The 13898-nt window shown below is 43.5% G+C and overlaps 1 protein-coding gene across 1 annotated transcript in view; it reads right to left on the minus strand.

The window, feature by feature from the left end:
* Positions 1 to 12726: 12726 nt before the first annotated feature.
* Positions 12727 to 13898, minus strand: part of SYT9 (synaptotagmin 9) — a 129817-nt gene continuing 128645 nt past the window's right edge. Inside the window, exon 6 of the mRNA XM_040988998.1 lies at positions 12727 to 12851. Coding sequence (XP_040844932.1) covers positions 12842 to 12851 — 10 coding nt within the window. The 3' untranslated portion in view covers positions 12727 to 12841. The remainder of the gene's footprint in view (positions 12852 to 13898) is intronic.

Raw genomic sequence — 13898 nt, forward strand, 5'->3', positions numbered from 1 at the left:
CTACCATCATGTAGCCCAGTATACAGCAGGACCATCCATCTGGTCAACACAGAGTTCTGGCTGTCATCCCAACTCCTCCCTCTTTTTGACTGCTTGCCTGATTTTTTAGTTCATAAACCTTGGCCATTCTTTCCAGCCCATCCCCTCTGCTTCTGCTCCCTTTCAGTGCATCTTAACCACTGCAGCTGTCTGTACCTCCAGCCGACCCCTATGCTCACTCTATCTACTCTCTTCCAGATGGTCAAAATAGTCCTTTTATTTAAGCATTGATTTGAACAGGCTGTAGGTCTTAACCACAACGCCAAGTGTCCCCCCAGCTGAAGCCCAAATTCCTCATCAAAGCTCAACAACCCCCATACTTCCTTTCTGGTCTCATTGCTACCTCACAGTAACCTGTGTTTTGGTCATCTGAGTTCCTTGGTGTCCCAGGTGCTGGACCTCCTCCTTTACTTTGGAAAACATTGGTTTTTCTTCTCAATAGTCCCTTTCCTCCATGCTCAGCAGGAGGATGCTTGCTCAGTGCTAAAAGCCTGCTGAAGGAGGGCCATGGGTATCTCTGCTCACCAACCCCTCCTCCTGGGGCTTTGGGAACTCTCTCACTAATGCTCAAATACACATTTTAAATTTATCATAAGATACCAGGACGATTCACTGCTAGCATCCCCCATCAGACCTCCTGAAGGTAGATGCTTTGTCCTTTACCCTGTATCAGCAACAGATGCACTTTGTGGCACTTGCCTCCCCACTGCCATCTCCACCCCTAGAGTACAGTGCAGCTGTCACCTGAGGGAACTCTTACATAATAGTGCCACACACCCTCATCTGTGGCTTTACACACACTCTGCTTCAACCATAAACACACAGTTGGTGTGTCTGTGTTGCTTAGCATATAATAAGCACAGTGTCAAACCAGAAGGTTAAATATTTGGAGTGAAAATAAATGATATGTGTTCATGCCAATGTAGCAACAGAAACTTCAGCATGTAGCCTCCCATGTGGAAAAGCCAGCGCCAAGGGGTGGTGTTGCTGCCTGGTGAACATGTGTGATAAAAAGCTGAGAAGTCTGCTGTTTCAGAGAAAGCATTGTGGGCACGGGTGTACAGCGAGTAAGGCTGCCATTTGGATTTCTTATATTTCACATCAAAAAGCTGGTCTGAGGGCCCGGCGGCGTGGCCTAGCGGCTAAATTCCTCACCTTGAACGCCCCGAGATCCCATATGGGCGCCGGTTCTAATCCCGGCAGCTCCACTTCCCATCTAGCTCCCTGCTTGTGGCCTGGGAAAGCAGTCGAGGACGGCCCAAGGCTTTGGGACCCTGCACCAGCGTGGGAGACCTGGATGAGGTTCCTGGCTCCTGGCTCCTGGCTTCGGATTGGCACCGGCTGTTGTGGTCACTTGGGGAGTGGGTCATCTGACAGAAGATCTTCCTCTCTGTCTCTCCTCTCTGTATATCTGACTTTGCAATACATAAATAAATCTTGTAAAAAAAAAAAAAGCTGGTCTGAGTCCTGGCTATGCTGCCTCCACTCTAGCTTCCTGCTAATGTGCCTGGGAAGCAACAGGTGATAGGTGGAGTACTTAAATTCCAGCCAATTATATGGGAGACCAATACGGTATCTCTGGCTTTTGTCTTTAGCTTGGGCCAGCCATGGTTATTGTGAACTTTTGGGGGAACAAATCAGCAAATGGGGTGTGTGTGTGTGTGTGTGTGTGTGTGTGTGTGTGTGTGCGTCTAACTCTGCCTTTTGAACAAAGGAACCTACCATTTAAAGAAGGTTTGAGAGACCATTCTGGATGGTTCTAAAAATGTGCGCATCAGTTATGATTCCAAGTCTCCCTCTTAGCACTCCCGTATTGGATCAGAATGACCTTGGACTCTCTGAAAGCGTGCATTACTTGTTTTCTCACATGGTGGACAGTGATCTATGTCATGATGTGAAATCTGTTTCCTCCTTGCGAAATCACTGCCTAGGATATTTGAGGCGTGTTGCTTGACAGCATGTACAAACGGGGAACTTACCGCAATACAGTGCTACACTTCACAGTCTCAAGTCTCTGAAGCATGCAGCATTCTAAAGGCCAGAGACATCAGAAGCCTGGACTGGCCCAGGAAGGTTGTCTTGACTGAGCATTCCAATGGCACCATCACAAATCAGCTACTATAAAAGCATGGGGGATTAGGTATTTTCAAAATTTTAACTGGCTAAAAAAAGGAGTTACTGAGCATCTTTCCCTGTCAATTCCTACACAAGAGGTTTTCAGATTCTGTATTATTAAATCAGCACAACAGGTGTTTGAAACTGTCCATTTCATGCAGGAAAAGAACTGAGTGATTAATTTGCCCAGACAGAGAAGTTCTGAGTGGCAAAGCTGGCATTCCATTAGATCCCAGCACAACAGCCCAGCTGGGATAGTCTGCCAGGAAGTTTAAGCAGGACACACCTCCTTGTCTGAATTAATGGCTTTGCTCTCCTCCACTATCATATTTCAATCATACTAGCTCCTGCAGTTATCTGTTCCATAGAATTTTCAAATCAGCCTTGACTTCCGAAAAGAGTTCAGCAAAAACCCTAGACAACCACTGAATTCAGTGATTAACTTAAGCTCTTATATGCATGCTTAAACTGGCTTGAATGAACATCAAATCGTACATATGCTGTATGTAGACAGATCAGAAATGATCTTTGGTCATGCAGAACCTTCGTAGACCCTCTAGTCTTGGCACTAGACTCAGGAAATTCTCCCTTTACCATCCAAATACAAACCATTGCAATCCTACTGAAGATTTTGTAACTTTCCTTCCAACCTTGCCCCCCAGTGCCACTGAATCCCTTTCCTGTGATTGGCTGCTGCTCCAATACTTCTCTCTTCCAAACCTGCTTTCTTTAGCTTCTTCAGCTACATGAAAGGAGCCGAATATAACAACCTCCCATCTCACCCCACTCAATAGCTATTCAGCAAGCATGTTCCGCTCAGCGCCACAGTCTTAAAAACAGAGGCCACCTGATGTTCTCCGAGTTCAGAGAGGCAGATGGTGGGGGAGGGGATCAGTCCTTCACTTGGTAGCTTCCTCCCTGTGTAGGATGAGAACAGTGAAGCTCTGAGTCTGAACTAGTTGTGCTTTCATAGTCCCGCTCCCCGCCCCCCCCGCAACTGCTGCCCAGCTCTGAGTTCTCTTCTGGTTTTTGCAGCAGGAGGAGTGATCACAGAGCTGTATCAGTCTCTGCCTACAGTTGCTCTGGGGCTTTTTTATGCCCAGAGACTATCTCCTTTACATACAACACTGGGCTCAGCACCACATCCCTAGGGTTATTGCTATTATTAATTCTTGTCCCTATTTCCTGCCACTGAGGAAGTCCATACTCAGCAGGGCTGCCTCCTGGGTTCTGGTGAGCTCACACACTACCTGCAAAAACACCGAGGGAAGGCGCATCTGTGCTTGGGGGCTTTGGAGAGCTCCTGGGTTGGAGGAGGGAGAGGGAGCCTCTCCTGGGCTGAGGAGTCCTTGAAGACTCCCATGGGATTCAACGGTCCTTTTCTTCCCTGTTATTCCCTCTCTGGCTTTCAAGCACCTTCTCTGGTAGCAGCAACTGAAGCTAAAAGTGATTTCTCCTTAATAAAAAAAAAAGCCAGCTTTGTCAAGGCCTGTGGTATTAACTGATTCCTTCCCACAGACATACAGGAGAAGCGGATGTGCTGGCACCGATGGTGGACCATGTTGATGGCTTAGATTCTGCCTGGGCTAAAATACCATGCCTAACGGCAACAGCCCTGACCTGTCCTTATTATCCAGAAAGTGTAGGGTTTTTCTCAATCTGGATTCTTGTTCCTAATGTAAGATTAACTTCTAGGAAAAACCAGTTACATGCTAGTTTGGTTTTATATTTGAAGAGCAAAGGAAATGTTGCATTACTTGCAATAGTATAAGAGCCATTTTGTCCTAATCCTGGGAGAGTAGCTATATACTACATGTATATAAAAGGAATACTATATGTATATAATAGGGCCTGGCACAGTAGTCTAATGGTTAAAGTCCTTGCCTTGCACACACCGGGATCCCATACGGGCACTAGTTCTAATCCCAGCTGCTTTACTTCCCATCCAGCTCCCTGCTGTGGCCTGGGAAAGCACGACAGTCCAAAAGCCTTGGGACCTGAACCCATGTGGGAGACCTGGAAAAAGTGTCTGGCTCCTGATTTCAGATCAGCTCAGTTCTGGCCAGCAGATGGAAGATCTTTCTCTCTGTATCTCCTTCTATCTGTATATTTACCTTTCCAATAAAAATAAATAAATCTTATATAAATGAATAAATAATTTTCTTTAAAAAAAAGAAATACAAAATTAAAAATACAAGCAAAAAATTTGATTCTGTCTCCTCAACTATTTTCCTGTGAATCCAAAGTTGACATCACTCCACAGGCTCCAGGTAGAAAGGTGAACAGGAAAGTCCAGGAGCTCTCCTGGGTGTGGCAGCCCTACCGTGCACAGAGGTCATTGATACCACCTGCTCCAGCCAATGCTCAGCACCTGTATGCAAAAGTGAATCCAACTCCCACACCTTTTAGCATCACCATCAGGATGATCCAGACTACCAGTCTACCTTGATTCTTAATATTTTCAAAGACAGACTCTCCCAGAAGTGCAAGCGAATTAACTGGACATTAAACATCTGTTTCATTAGGAAAGCTTTGCTAAGAGTGTACCATGTACTGTTAGGTACTAGATATACTGTGGTCAAGACAGAAGAGTGGCTCTCCTGGCAGCTTTGGGAATGGTTCTCATGACAGCAAGAATCACATGGAGCAGGGTAAGTATTTGCTGTGTTGCAAGATGATGTTTCCTATTTCAAGTGACGGAAATCCCATCTAATAACTGTTTAAGCAATACGGTGCATCTATATGCTTAAATACTCATAAAGGCCAGAGCTAACACCATATTCTGGAGAGGCTTGATCCAGTAGTCCAACTGTATGATTAGAGATCTGATTCTTTTTTCTTTTTTAACTTTCTCTAGAATTGGTCTCACCCTAAGCCTGGTACCTCCAAAGAAGCCACAGCTAGATCCATAATGTATACTTTTTGGTTTCCATCCAGCAACACACCCATCAGGTATTCACACCAAATGTTCTATGTACACACTGCAGTACTGGTTTAGTCTGGAACTAGGTCACGTGTACTATCAGTGGCGCCAGGGATGAGTCCAGGTCCCTAGCATCATGAATCAGTAATCAAGGCCATCAGAAAGGAGGGTTGACACTGGAGAGGCATTCCACGAATGTTCAGGTTAATGGCATGGTAAGTATCAACAGAGTGAAGTAGCAGCCTTAGTGTGCTCTCCTGCTTTTTTGTTTTAAGGATGTGGGAACTAAAACCACCTTTTCCAATACAATTTATTGACAGAATAGATGTACATTATCTTGATTCTACTGCTCTATTATCTTTATTAACCTGTCTTTAGTATTCCTGGAGACATTCATATGAAAGAAAAAAGTTGCAAATAACATTTTTGTTCATTCCAGGGATTTCCAAAAACATAAAGTCCATCAACTACTTCTTAAAAAAAAGAAGTAACAACTTTATATCACAGGCTCAGAATCCTAACCCTGCAATGATCATTCTAAACTGCTGTATCACGATCCTTTTCCAATCCCAACCAAGCTCCTCACTTTCCCACCTCATGCTCCTTAAACCACACTTAATGCTTCAAAATTTCAGTAGATGCTTCAAAATCTCAGTAGATCAGACCTCGCCTTGCCCTTGCATTACCAGCAAAAGCAACAAATTGAGCTTTGTCTTATTCTGGTCATCTCTAGGAGGCAGCATTTGGCAGAAGCATCTCCTCAAAGATGCATTTCCAGATTGCCTTCCTCGATGTCCTTTCTCAGGATGTTCTACTGTGTCCCATGCCTCTTGTAGCAGGTAAGGGATATCTCTCATGTCTCCCAGACTATCAGGAGAGGATGTGGTTCCTTCAGAGTGTGGTAGAAACCATTTTTGGTGCTTTTCATCTCTAGGGAAAGATTCAGCCTATTATATTAATAGTCACCTCCAAATACTATTCCTGGAGATACACAGAACTGAAGGCTCAAGCCAATTGTCATCCACTTTCCTATTTAATAACTAGTCAAGTATACAGCATGGACACTCCAGGGCAGCCACTGTGGGAGCAAGGTCATTTGTGAATGAGAGGAGAGTTAAGATGTTGTTGACTTTCTGTTCAAGCAGAAATGTTATTTTCCACTACATCATTATCTTCTTATACCCCTAGTGTTTACCCTGAGTGCTCCCGTGTTTTACGTGATTAATTTCTCTGTAGACCTCTAGAAAGCTTACTGGTTTTATAACCCAGCTAAAGATGAGAAAATATTAGAAAAAATTCCCTTTTCCTTTAGGGTACAGAGGATTCAATATAAGAAAGAGGACTAGCTGGGGAAGTGACTGTTTTTGGCGTTCTTTGCTGTCCACACTCCCTACCAGCTGGAAGCACTTTGTCCCATTACTTCTAGCCTTGCCTGTTCATCTGCATGGAATTCCAGCCACCTATATCAGCTGGCATACATCTAATGGATTTGTTAATAAGCTTTTAAGATTCCAAATATGTCACATGTTTTTTACATTTGGCAGTCCTGCTGATGTTTATGGGTTTTGGCATACTAAATCTACCATTTAGAATAGCTTGTTTTTGGTAAAAATAAGACCTGAAAATTAAGTAGTTCATTTTGTTTAAAAAATCCTTTCCAACCATTTTCCTCTTCCTGATCTTTGCAAATCATTACTCTTCATAAAACTACTGCTAAATGTTTTCTTGGTTGAAAGCATTGTGGACTAATGTCTTTGTTACCTCCTCATCAGTTTACACATGGGATACAATAGTCTGACTCCTACCATTAGGATTGCCATGTCCTTCCTTTCTTCTTCTTTTTAACATTTATTTGTTTTTCTTGTAAAGGCAGGTTTAAAGAGGGAAGAAAAGACAGAAATATCTTCCATCTGCTGCCTCACTCCCCAGATGGCCACAACTGTCAGAGCTGAGCTGATCTAAAGTCAGGAACCAGAGTTTCTTCCAGGTCTCCCATGTGGGCTCAGGGACCCAAGGTTTTGGGCCCATCCTCCACTACTTTCCTAGGCCATAAGCAGGGAGCTTGATGGGATGCCCATAAGGGGTATTGGTGATGGCAGGCTGAGGATTAGCCAGTTTAGCCACTGTGCTAGTTCTGCCCTTCCTTTCTGTAATAAAAAAAGAGACTAAAACATTCCAAGATTTGCCATCCATATCAGCTAGAGTTGGGGGCAAGGAAAGGACGTCTTTATGTTTCATGAAGGAGATTCACTTGTTTTAAAGATTTCTCAATTATGCTCAAAATGTAAAGCCATTGTCAGCAGATGGCAGTTCATAGGGAAAAAAAGGAAGATATGACCTCTTTTATGTCATTCTCCTAAAGGGAAAAAAGGCAGTCAATGCTGGGGCTTAATAAGGGTTATCTCCATTTAAACAGCACACTGCAAATTTATTCTCAATATCTTTTACCCCTTGCCTCAAACTGAATTTTATTTTGGATTCTACTTGAAAGGGACCTAAGTTGTCTCTTAACATGTCTCTTTCATTCACCAGACACTTATTTAGTCCCTATGTTAGCAGGGTTAGCATTTTCGTTGTCTATAAAGCATGTTGTCCCACCCTGTGAATCAATGCCTTATGTTTTTGCCAGCTGAGGACAGAAAATCTGAGGTTGATCAATGATTGGTCAATCCTCTACATGGAAGGAATCTTAAGGCCAGACCTCGATGAGAGAAAAGAGACAATTTTGCATTCCGAATACTTCCTGTACATGTTGACTGTAAATTTTGAAGATCTGAACAGAAGTCCTAGGTGGCAAGCAATCATACAAATAAGTACAAATAAAGTTTCCATCAGTTGAGAAAAAACAGAATGTATGGCAGAGCAGACAGGGTGTGAGAAGAAGGAAAGTTTTTGATGTCACCTCTCAGATTTGAAATATCCAAGTTCAGATGGACTTAGAGGGGGTAGCTGAAGACAAATGTGGCCCTGGGTTAGTACAAGCTGCAAGAACAAGGAAGACATGACCATGTAAGTTCATAGGCAAGAAGAGAGTAGGGTGTCTGTAACGGCCTCAAGTCTCCTGCAGCTCCCATAAGCCCTGGATGATAACTGCCAGTTCCTAACCTGTGCGAATGCTACCTGTCCAGAGTGCTAAAGCTTCTTTTTTTTTCATTATCTCCTGGAAAGCAACTGTGCTTATTTTAGTCAATTTCCCTGTCCTGCCAGGACTCTTTTAAGGAGTCTAATTTCAACAGTCCTGCTGGAGCGGACACCAGGTCACATTTCTATGACCATGGACTTAAGAAAATTGGACAGGAGTGCATATGTAACCCCACCTGTGCAATCAGATGCTTTCTCTGGGGTATCTGTAGACCTCAGAGACTCCAGGCTGGTTCTTCTAGGCACTTAGTAGATAAAACCTAGAGATGTGTTAGGGAGTTGATAGGTAACTCCAAAGTAAGTCAGGGTAACTGGTATTTGCTTTAGTCTTAAAGTTTGACATCTATGCTCTTATGGAGGCTGAGGTGAATAAATAAGGACTCTACTCAGGCCAGGGGTCCTGGTACCATAACTCTTGCTTAGTTATGCTGTGGACTATATACTCCTGAATGGAAATGGGACAGCAAGTTCAGCAGCAGAAATCCTGGAAAATAACTGTATTAGCATTCAATACACAGATTTACAAAAGCTGAGTTAGGAGAAAGAAGACTTACTCACAATTAAACAACTTGGTGTAGAGATTCTGGGATTAAAATCTTGCACTTTGATCAATCAGGATAAGGTTATCGATCCTTAGTATACACTCTAATTGAATTCCCCTTGTTCTGTTTAGACAAGTGAGATTTGATTCAACCAAATGAAGTCTGTATCTAGTCTTTGCTCCAAACCAAGTTTGCTACTTGTTAACACAAAAGCTTATGTGGACACTCTTCAAAGGGAAGTGGAGGAATCCTGAAATTATATTCCATTTTTCTCCCCGGGTTCATGATGTAGGTCAAATGGACATTCAGGAAGCGAGGAAAGAAACCACTGTATGGCCAGGCCAACACCATCATTTTCTGGAAACTGGGGGTGGTGGGAAACTGGTAAGGGAGTCTGTGGAGCTCTGTCATCTCCTAAGGGCCCACAGCAGGCATCCTCTTATTCCCAATCCCAGCAGCGTGATCTGGGTGAGATCGCACAGCTTTGCAAGCCTTTGACACGATGGAGAGTAAAGGGAGCTGTATTGGCTGACCTTTGAGTGTGCAGTGAAGCCATCCAGCATCCCTGAGAGAAAAATGGATTTCTGAACTCATTGGCTTTGAAGACTCCATCTGCCACCTGCCCTGGCAAGGTCAGGGTTTACTGGACGCAACCCCAAGCAGGCTGCCGGATCTCTGCAGGGCTCAAGGTTTAGTTCTCACCTGGTCCCTCAATCCCCAGCAGTGAAACACTTCTGCCAAGCCAGATTCCCTTCACACTGAAACCCAGCTCCGTCATACTCATTCTTTCCCCATGTTTCTCTCTCTCTCTCTCAGACACACACATACACACACCATGCACCCAGGAGTTAATTGCTGTTTTTGCTTTCAAGCAGAAATTTGAAAGATTCGTAGAGAATATGAGAGCAGCTTATCTTTATGGCCAGAGAGAGAATGTACATGCATGCATCCAGGCATCCATGTACAGCAGAGCCTGGAATGACCCCTCCCCTGAATGTGATTCCCCAAATCTGAAACAATGGCTTACTAGGGCGTGAAGGTGTAGCCTTCCTGGCCTTCCTCCTACATTCCATGACAAATGTTATGGATGCTATTTCTTTATGGGACACACTTCAGACATGAGACGTGGATAACAGCAACTGCCACTGATACCTTTACTGAGCATTTATGTCAGTAACTCAGCACATGGGCTGAATCCCACACAGACTACGTTGTTCAATCTTCACAATCACTATTGGGACATAGGTCTGTTATGACCTCTTGAATAATGGAAAACTAAAGGGAAAAAAACAAAGCAGCAGAGTAGAAGCACAGCAGTTTGAACCTAGGTCCCTCCAACTCCAGTGTGAATGCTTCCAACTACACTGCCCACTACCGCCCCCATCCTTATAGCACCAGGACCACATGGCTAACCTCTCCAATCCTGTAATTCATCTTTTCTGGTACTACTGCCCCTACGGGCCAGGTACAGGTTTTAAAAGGACAAGCATCACTTTCACTCTGGGGGTGACTCTAAAGCACTGGACATGTGCTTCAAAGAGATGTAAAGTAACAGGGAAGCCATGACGTTCCTTAGTTTGCCCTTCACACAGAGGTGCAGGAGTTTCACTTCTTAGTTCAGTTGCCTCAGTTGAGAAATGATCATTATGTTAAGTGAAGTCATTTTACCTGTTGGGCAAACGGCTCCCAAGTTTCAGTGGTGTAACCCTAAAGACACTTCTCACTGAACTGTTGATCACAGCTTTGTAAAAAGTTGAGATCTCAGAATTTAAGGAGTAGCTCCTTGGTGACCATAGTCACATAGTACTTTATCTTCACCAGAGAAAGAAAAATCCAAGACCTGCTTTCTACACTTTCCTTTTGGCTTTTAAATTGACACATACTAATTATACATATTAATATAGACAATATCATATTGCAATATATATACACAAGGTTTCTGTACTCTGTTATGTGCAACAGTTGCACATATGGCTTCAGAAGGGAGAAGGGTCATTCCTTTGTCTAGGTTACTGGGAAGGAGCGGCTTGTGTATGAGCAAGGATTCATCTCTCAGTCCAATACTACCTATTTCATTCTTAAACCTCTGTCCCATTTTCTGCTTCCTGAGAAGCACAGAGCTCTGACACCCTTTGACACTGTGGGTTAAAAATAAGAATTAAATTTACATGGGTGCAAAAAGTCGATTGCAACTGTTCTTACTGCCATTGCTAGTGGCAGGCACAGAAAGTTTAATGAGCATCAGCCCCCCAGCTATTTCTCAGTATCTCATGGGTACAATGAGCCTCCCTGAGGGATTAATTTTGAGTCCAGGAAAGAGTCTTAGTTCTACAGCCAGGAGCGGAGATCACCTTAGGGACCTGAAAACTAGGAGATCCTGGGCTCTCCTTAAATGTACTCAGAGGCTGTAATGTTTAGCATCTTCCTCCTGCACTATCTCCAACAAAGGAGATGTCCCTCTTATCCCTCAGGCTTCTGCCCCTGTATTTACGACAATCAGAGAGATGTGACACTTGATGCCAGCAGAACCCTGACACTGGGCAAGGTATTCTGGCCTTGGCCTTTCAGGATGTAGCTATCAGGGAACAGAGCTCCATTCCCTGGGTAAAGAAGAATGTTTTCTGCCAGGAACCAACAGACCTGCATTCAGTAAGTGCTGGCCCTTACCTGACATGCCGACTCAGTCCTCTGTGCTCATTGTGGCCAGGAGGCAGCAAGGCTTTCTCCTCCCCTCCCCACCCTCCAACCCAGATAAGCCTTTCTAAGTGCAGCATTTTCTTGGTCAGGCTCTTTGAGCTCTCTGTCTGGATGACAGTGTTTACGGCTGTGCACTTAGTGACTGGTGTCTATGTCAACTTATGTTTCATGTCCTATGCTGTACAAGAAAGCAGGGATGCATTCATATTTATTTAAAATTTTGTACCTATTATGACATTCAACACTCAGAAATGTTTCCTAGTGAGAGTAAATTATTCTTCAGAGAATGTGTTAGAAAACAAGAGAGTAAGCTAATGAACAAAGATGAGTGGGGAAAGAATAAATAATTAAGGGATGGCAAGCGAGAAAACGAATAATAGGGTAAATGACCAGTTGTCTCCATGTATCCATTTTCCTTTCTTGCAAACAGAACCTTCTGGCTATTTTTTTTTCTTTTAAAGTTTGGCACATGGTAATCCAACAAAATAATACATTTCTCCTCCTTTCCTGAAACTAGAAATATCCATGTGATTAAATTCTGTAAGTAAACTTAAGTAGCAGTGTTGCCAGAGACTTCTAAAATAATCTTTAAAAAGAAGATGTGTGTTTTTTTGATTCTTGATATTTTCTACCTTTTTCATGGCCTGAAAGATATGTGATGGTTGGAGCTTAGCAGCCATATTGCACATGAGGTGATTCAAAGGGGAAATACACAGTAGCACACAGTGAAGCAGAAAGATAGAAATTTAGGTTTCTGTTGATCACATAGCCACTGTACTACCCTACATTGTCTTTGGGGGATCTTTTGTAAATGAGTGCAAAATACACTTTAATTTCATGTGATGCTACTTTGGGTTTGTTATTTATATTATATGTAGTTAAACCTGACTGCTATCACACCCCACAGCCAGCCTTAGGTTGTCTCCAAAGCAGATTCATGTCATTCTATGATGGCCCAAAACTCTACTCCCCTGATGCTGCAAATACACTCCAAATGTCAACTCAAAACCATAACATGCACTAAGAGAATATTGATCATTTATGAAGACAGTCAGAGTGAGGGACAGTCCTTGATCAACACTCAATATCTGCCAGTTTGGTGGGGATCACATATGCAACTTCAGAGTAAGTGGAAGTCCATCAACCTCAGGAAATGCAACCAGGGAACCCCATCAACGACCACACATCCTGGTGTCCTCACACTCAGCGTGGCACCTGCATTTCATCAGCAAATAATTTCCTCGTTGTAAGGTGGGGGTAGGGTCTTACCTCCATGAGGGAATGCCAGTGTGCGATGGGCTTCCGAGGATAAGACAGCATTTCACTCCAGTGGTCCCTGCCCAGCCTCTCGGCCTCGTTGCCTACTTGACACACGCCGATGATCTCATTGTGACCTACACTGTGAAAATGGTCCACAATAGTTTTTTTCTTAAAATTTTGGTGCTTGACAGCAATAGCTTCTCAATTAAAATGACCACAGAACTTGGGGAAGTGGTGTTTTAAACGTCTTAATTGAAATCTATATGTCCTGCCTACCCGCCAATAAAATTTGTGGTCCAATATTACACTCCAGCTTTCTTAACACTGACATGGGCTAGGTTGTTCTCAAGAAACAGTCCTGTGTTTGAAGAATTTCCTGATGGATGCTTAACACTCCACATCTGGTTCTGGAACAAGGTTGATTTTTCAAATCCATGTAATGAGAAGGGAGCCCTGTCAGGGGCATTTTTGTCATAGAGGTCGCTCCAATTCCCACAAGAGCCAACCAAGCAAGGGTGAGGAAAGAGCTCTTTGGCTGGCAGTCTTGGGTCTCCTCTGTCCCACAAAAGGGGCAGAGGTGGGGAGTCTCCTGGGTCTTTTGACTTTCAGTTCCATTAAAGAACACTGCTGTCCTTTCTTCTTTCCTCTCTCCTTTAGTGGCCAACATCACTTCTGTGACCAGACTTGATTTCCCAAGTGGAGTGAGATAGATAATTCCTTTAACCTTAAGGCAATTAGTCTTTCCAAAGCTTTCCCTGGATAGGTCCTCACATTAGGCCATTTTTTTTTAAGCTGCCGAGTTTTGTTATAAATCCTTTGCATATGATGGAGCTAAAGCCTGGGAATGATACATCCCATCTGTGAACTCTTTGGGATTCAAATACACTTTTTCTTTTTTCTTCCCACGAAAATATGTGGTTTTTCCTATATTTGTATGTGGGGAGTAATGGGGAGGTGAGAGAAGGGGTAGTGAGAAGGATATCTGAGCCTATGCTCATTAGACTCAAATGCATGTGGAAGCCCGAGGACTCTGCTGTGTTTTTTTCCAGGGCAGATTCATGAGTTTACTGAGAATTAAATTGAGGCAGAGCTCACATAATCAGATTTGTTGATGCAGGAAACTTGGCAATAGTTTGGAAAATGATGGCTTAGCTACCACAGTTGGTGGGCAATATCCCCTC

This window comes from Ochotona curzoniae, unplaced genomic scaffold (assembly GCF_017591425.1).
Source record: "Ochotona curzoniae isolate NIBS_2020 unplaced genomic scaffold, NIBS_Ocur_1.0 contig_517, whole genome shotgun sequence".
Classification (NCBI taxonomy): Eukaryota; Metazoa; Chordata; class Mammalia; order Lagomorpha; family Ochotonidae; genus Ochotona; species Ochotona curzoniae.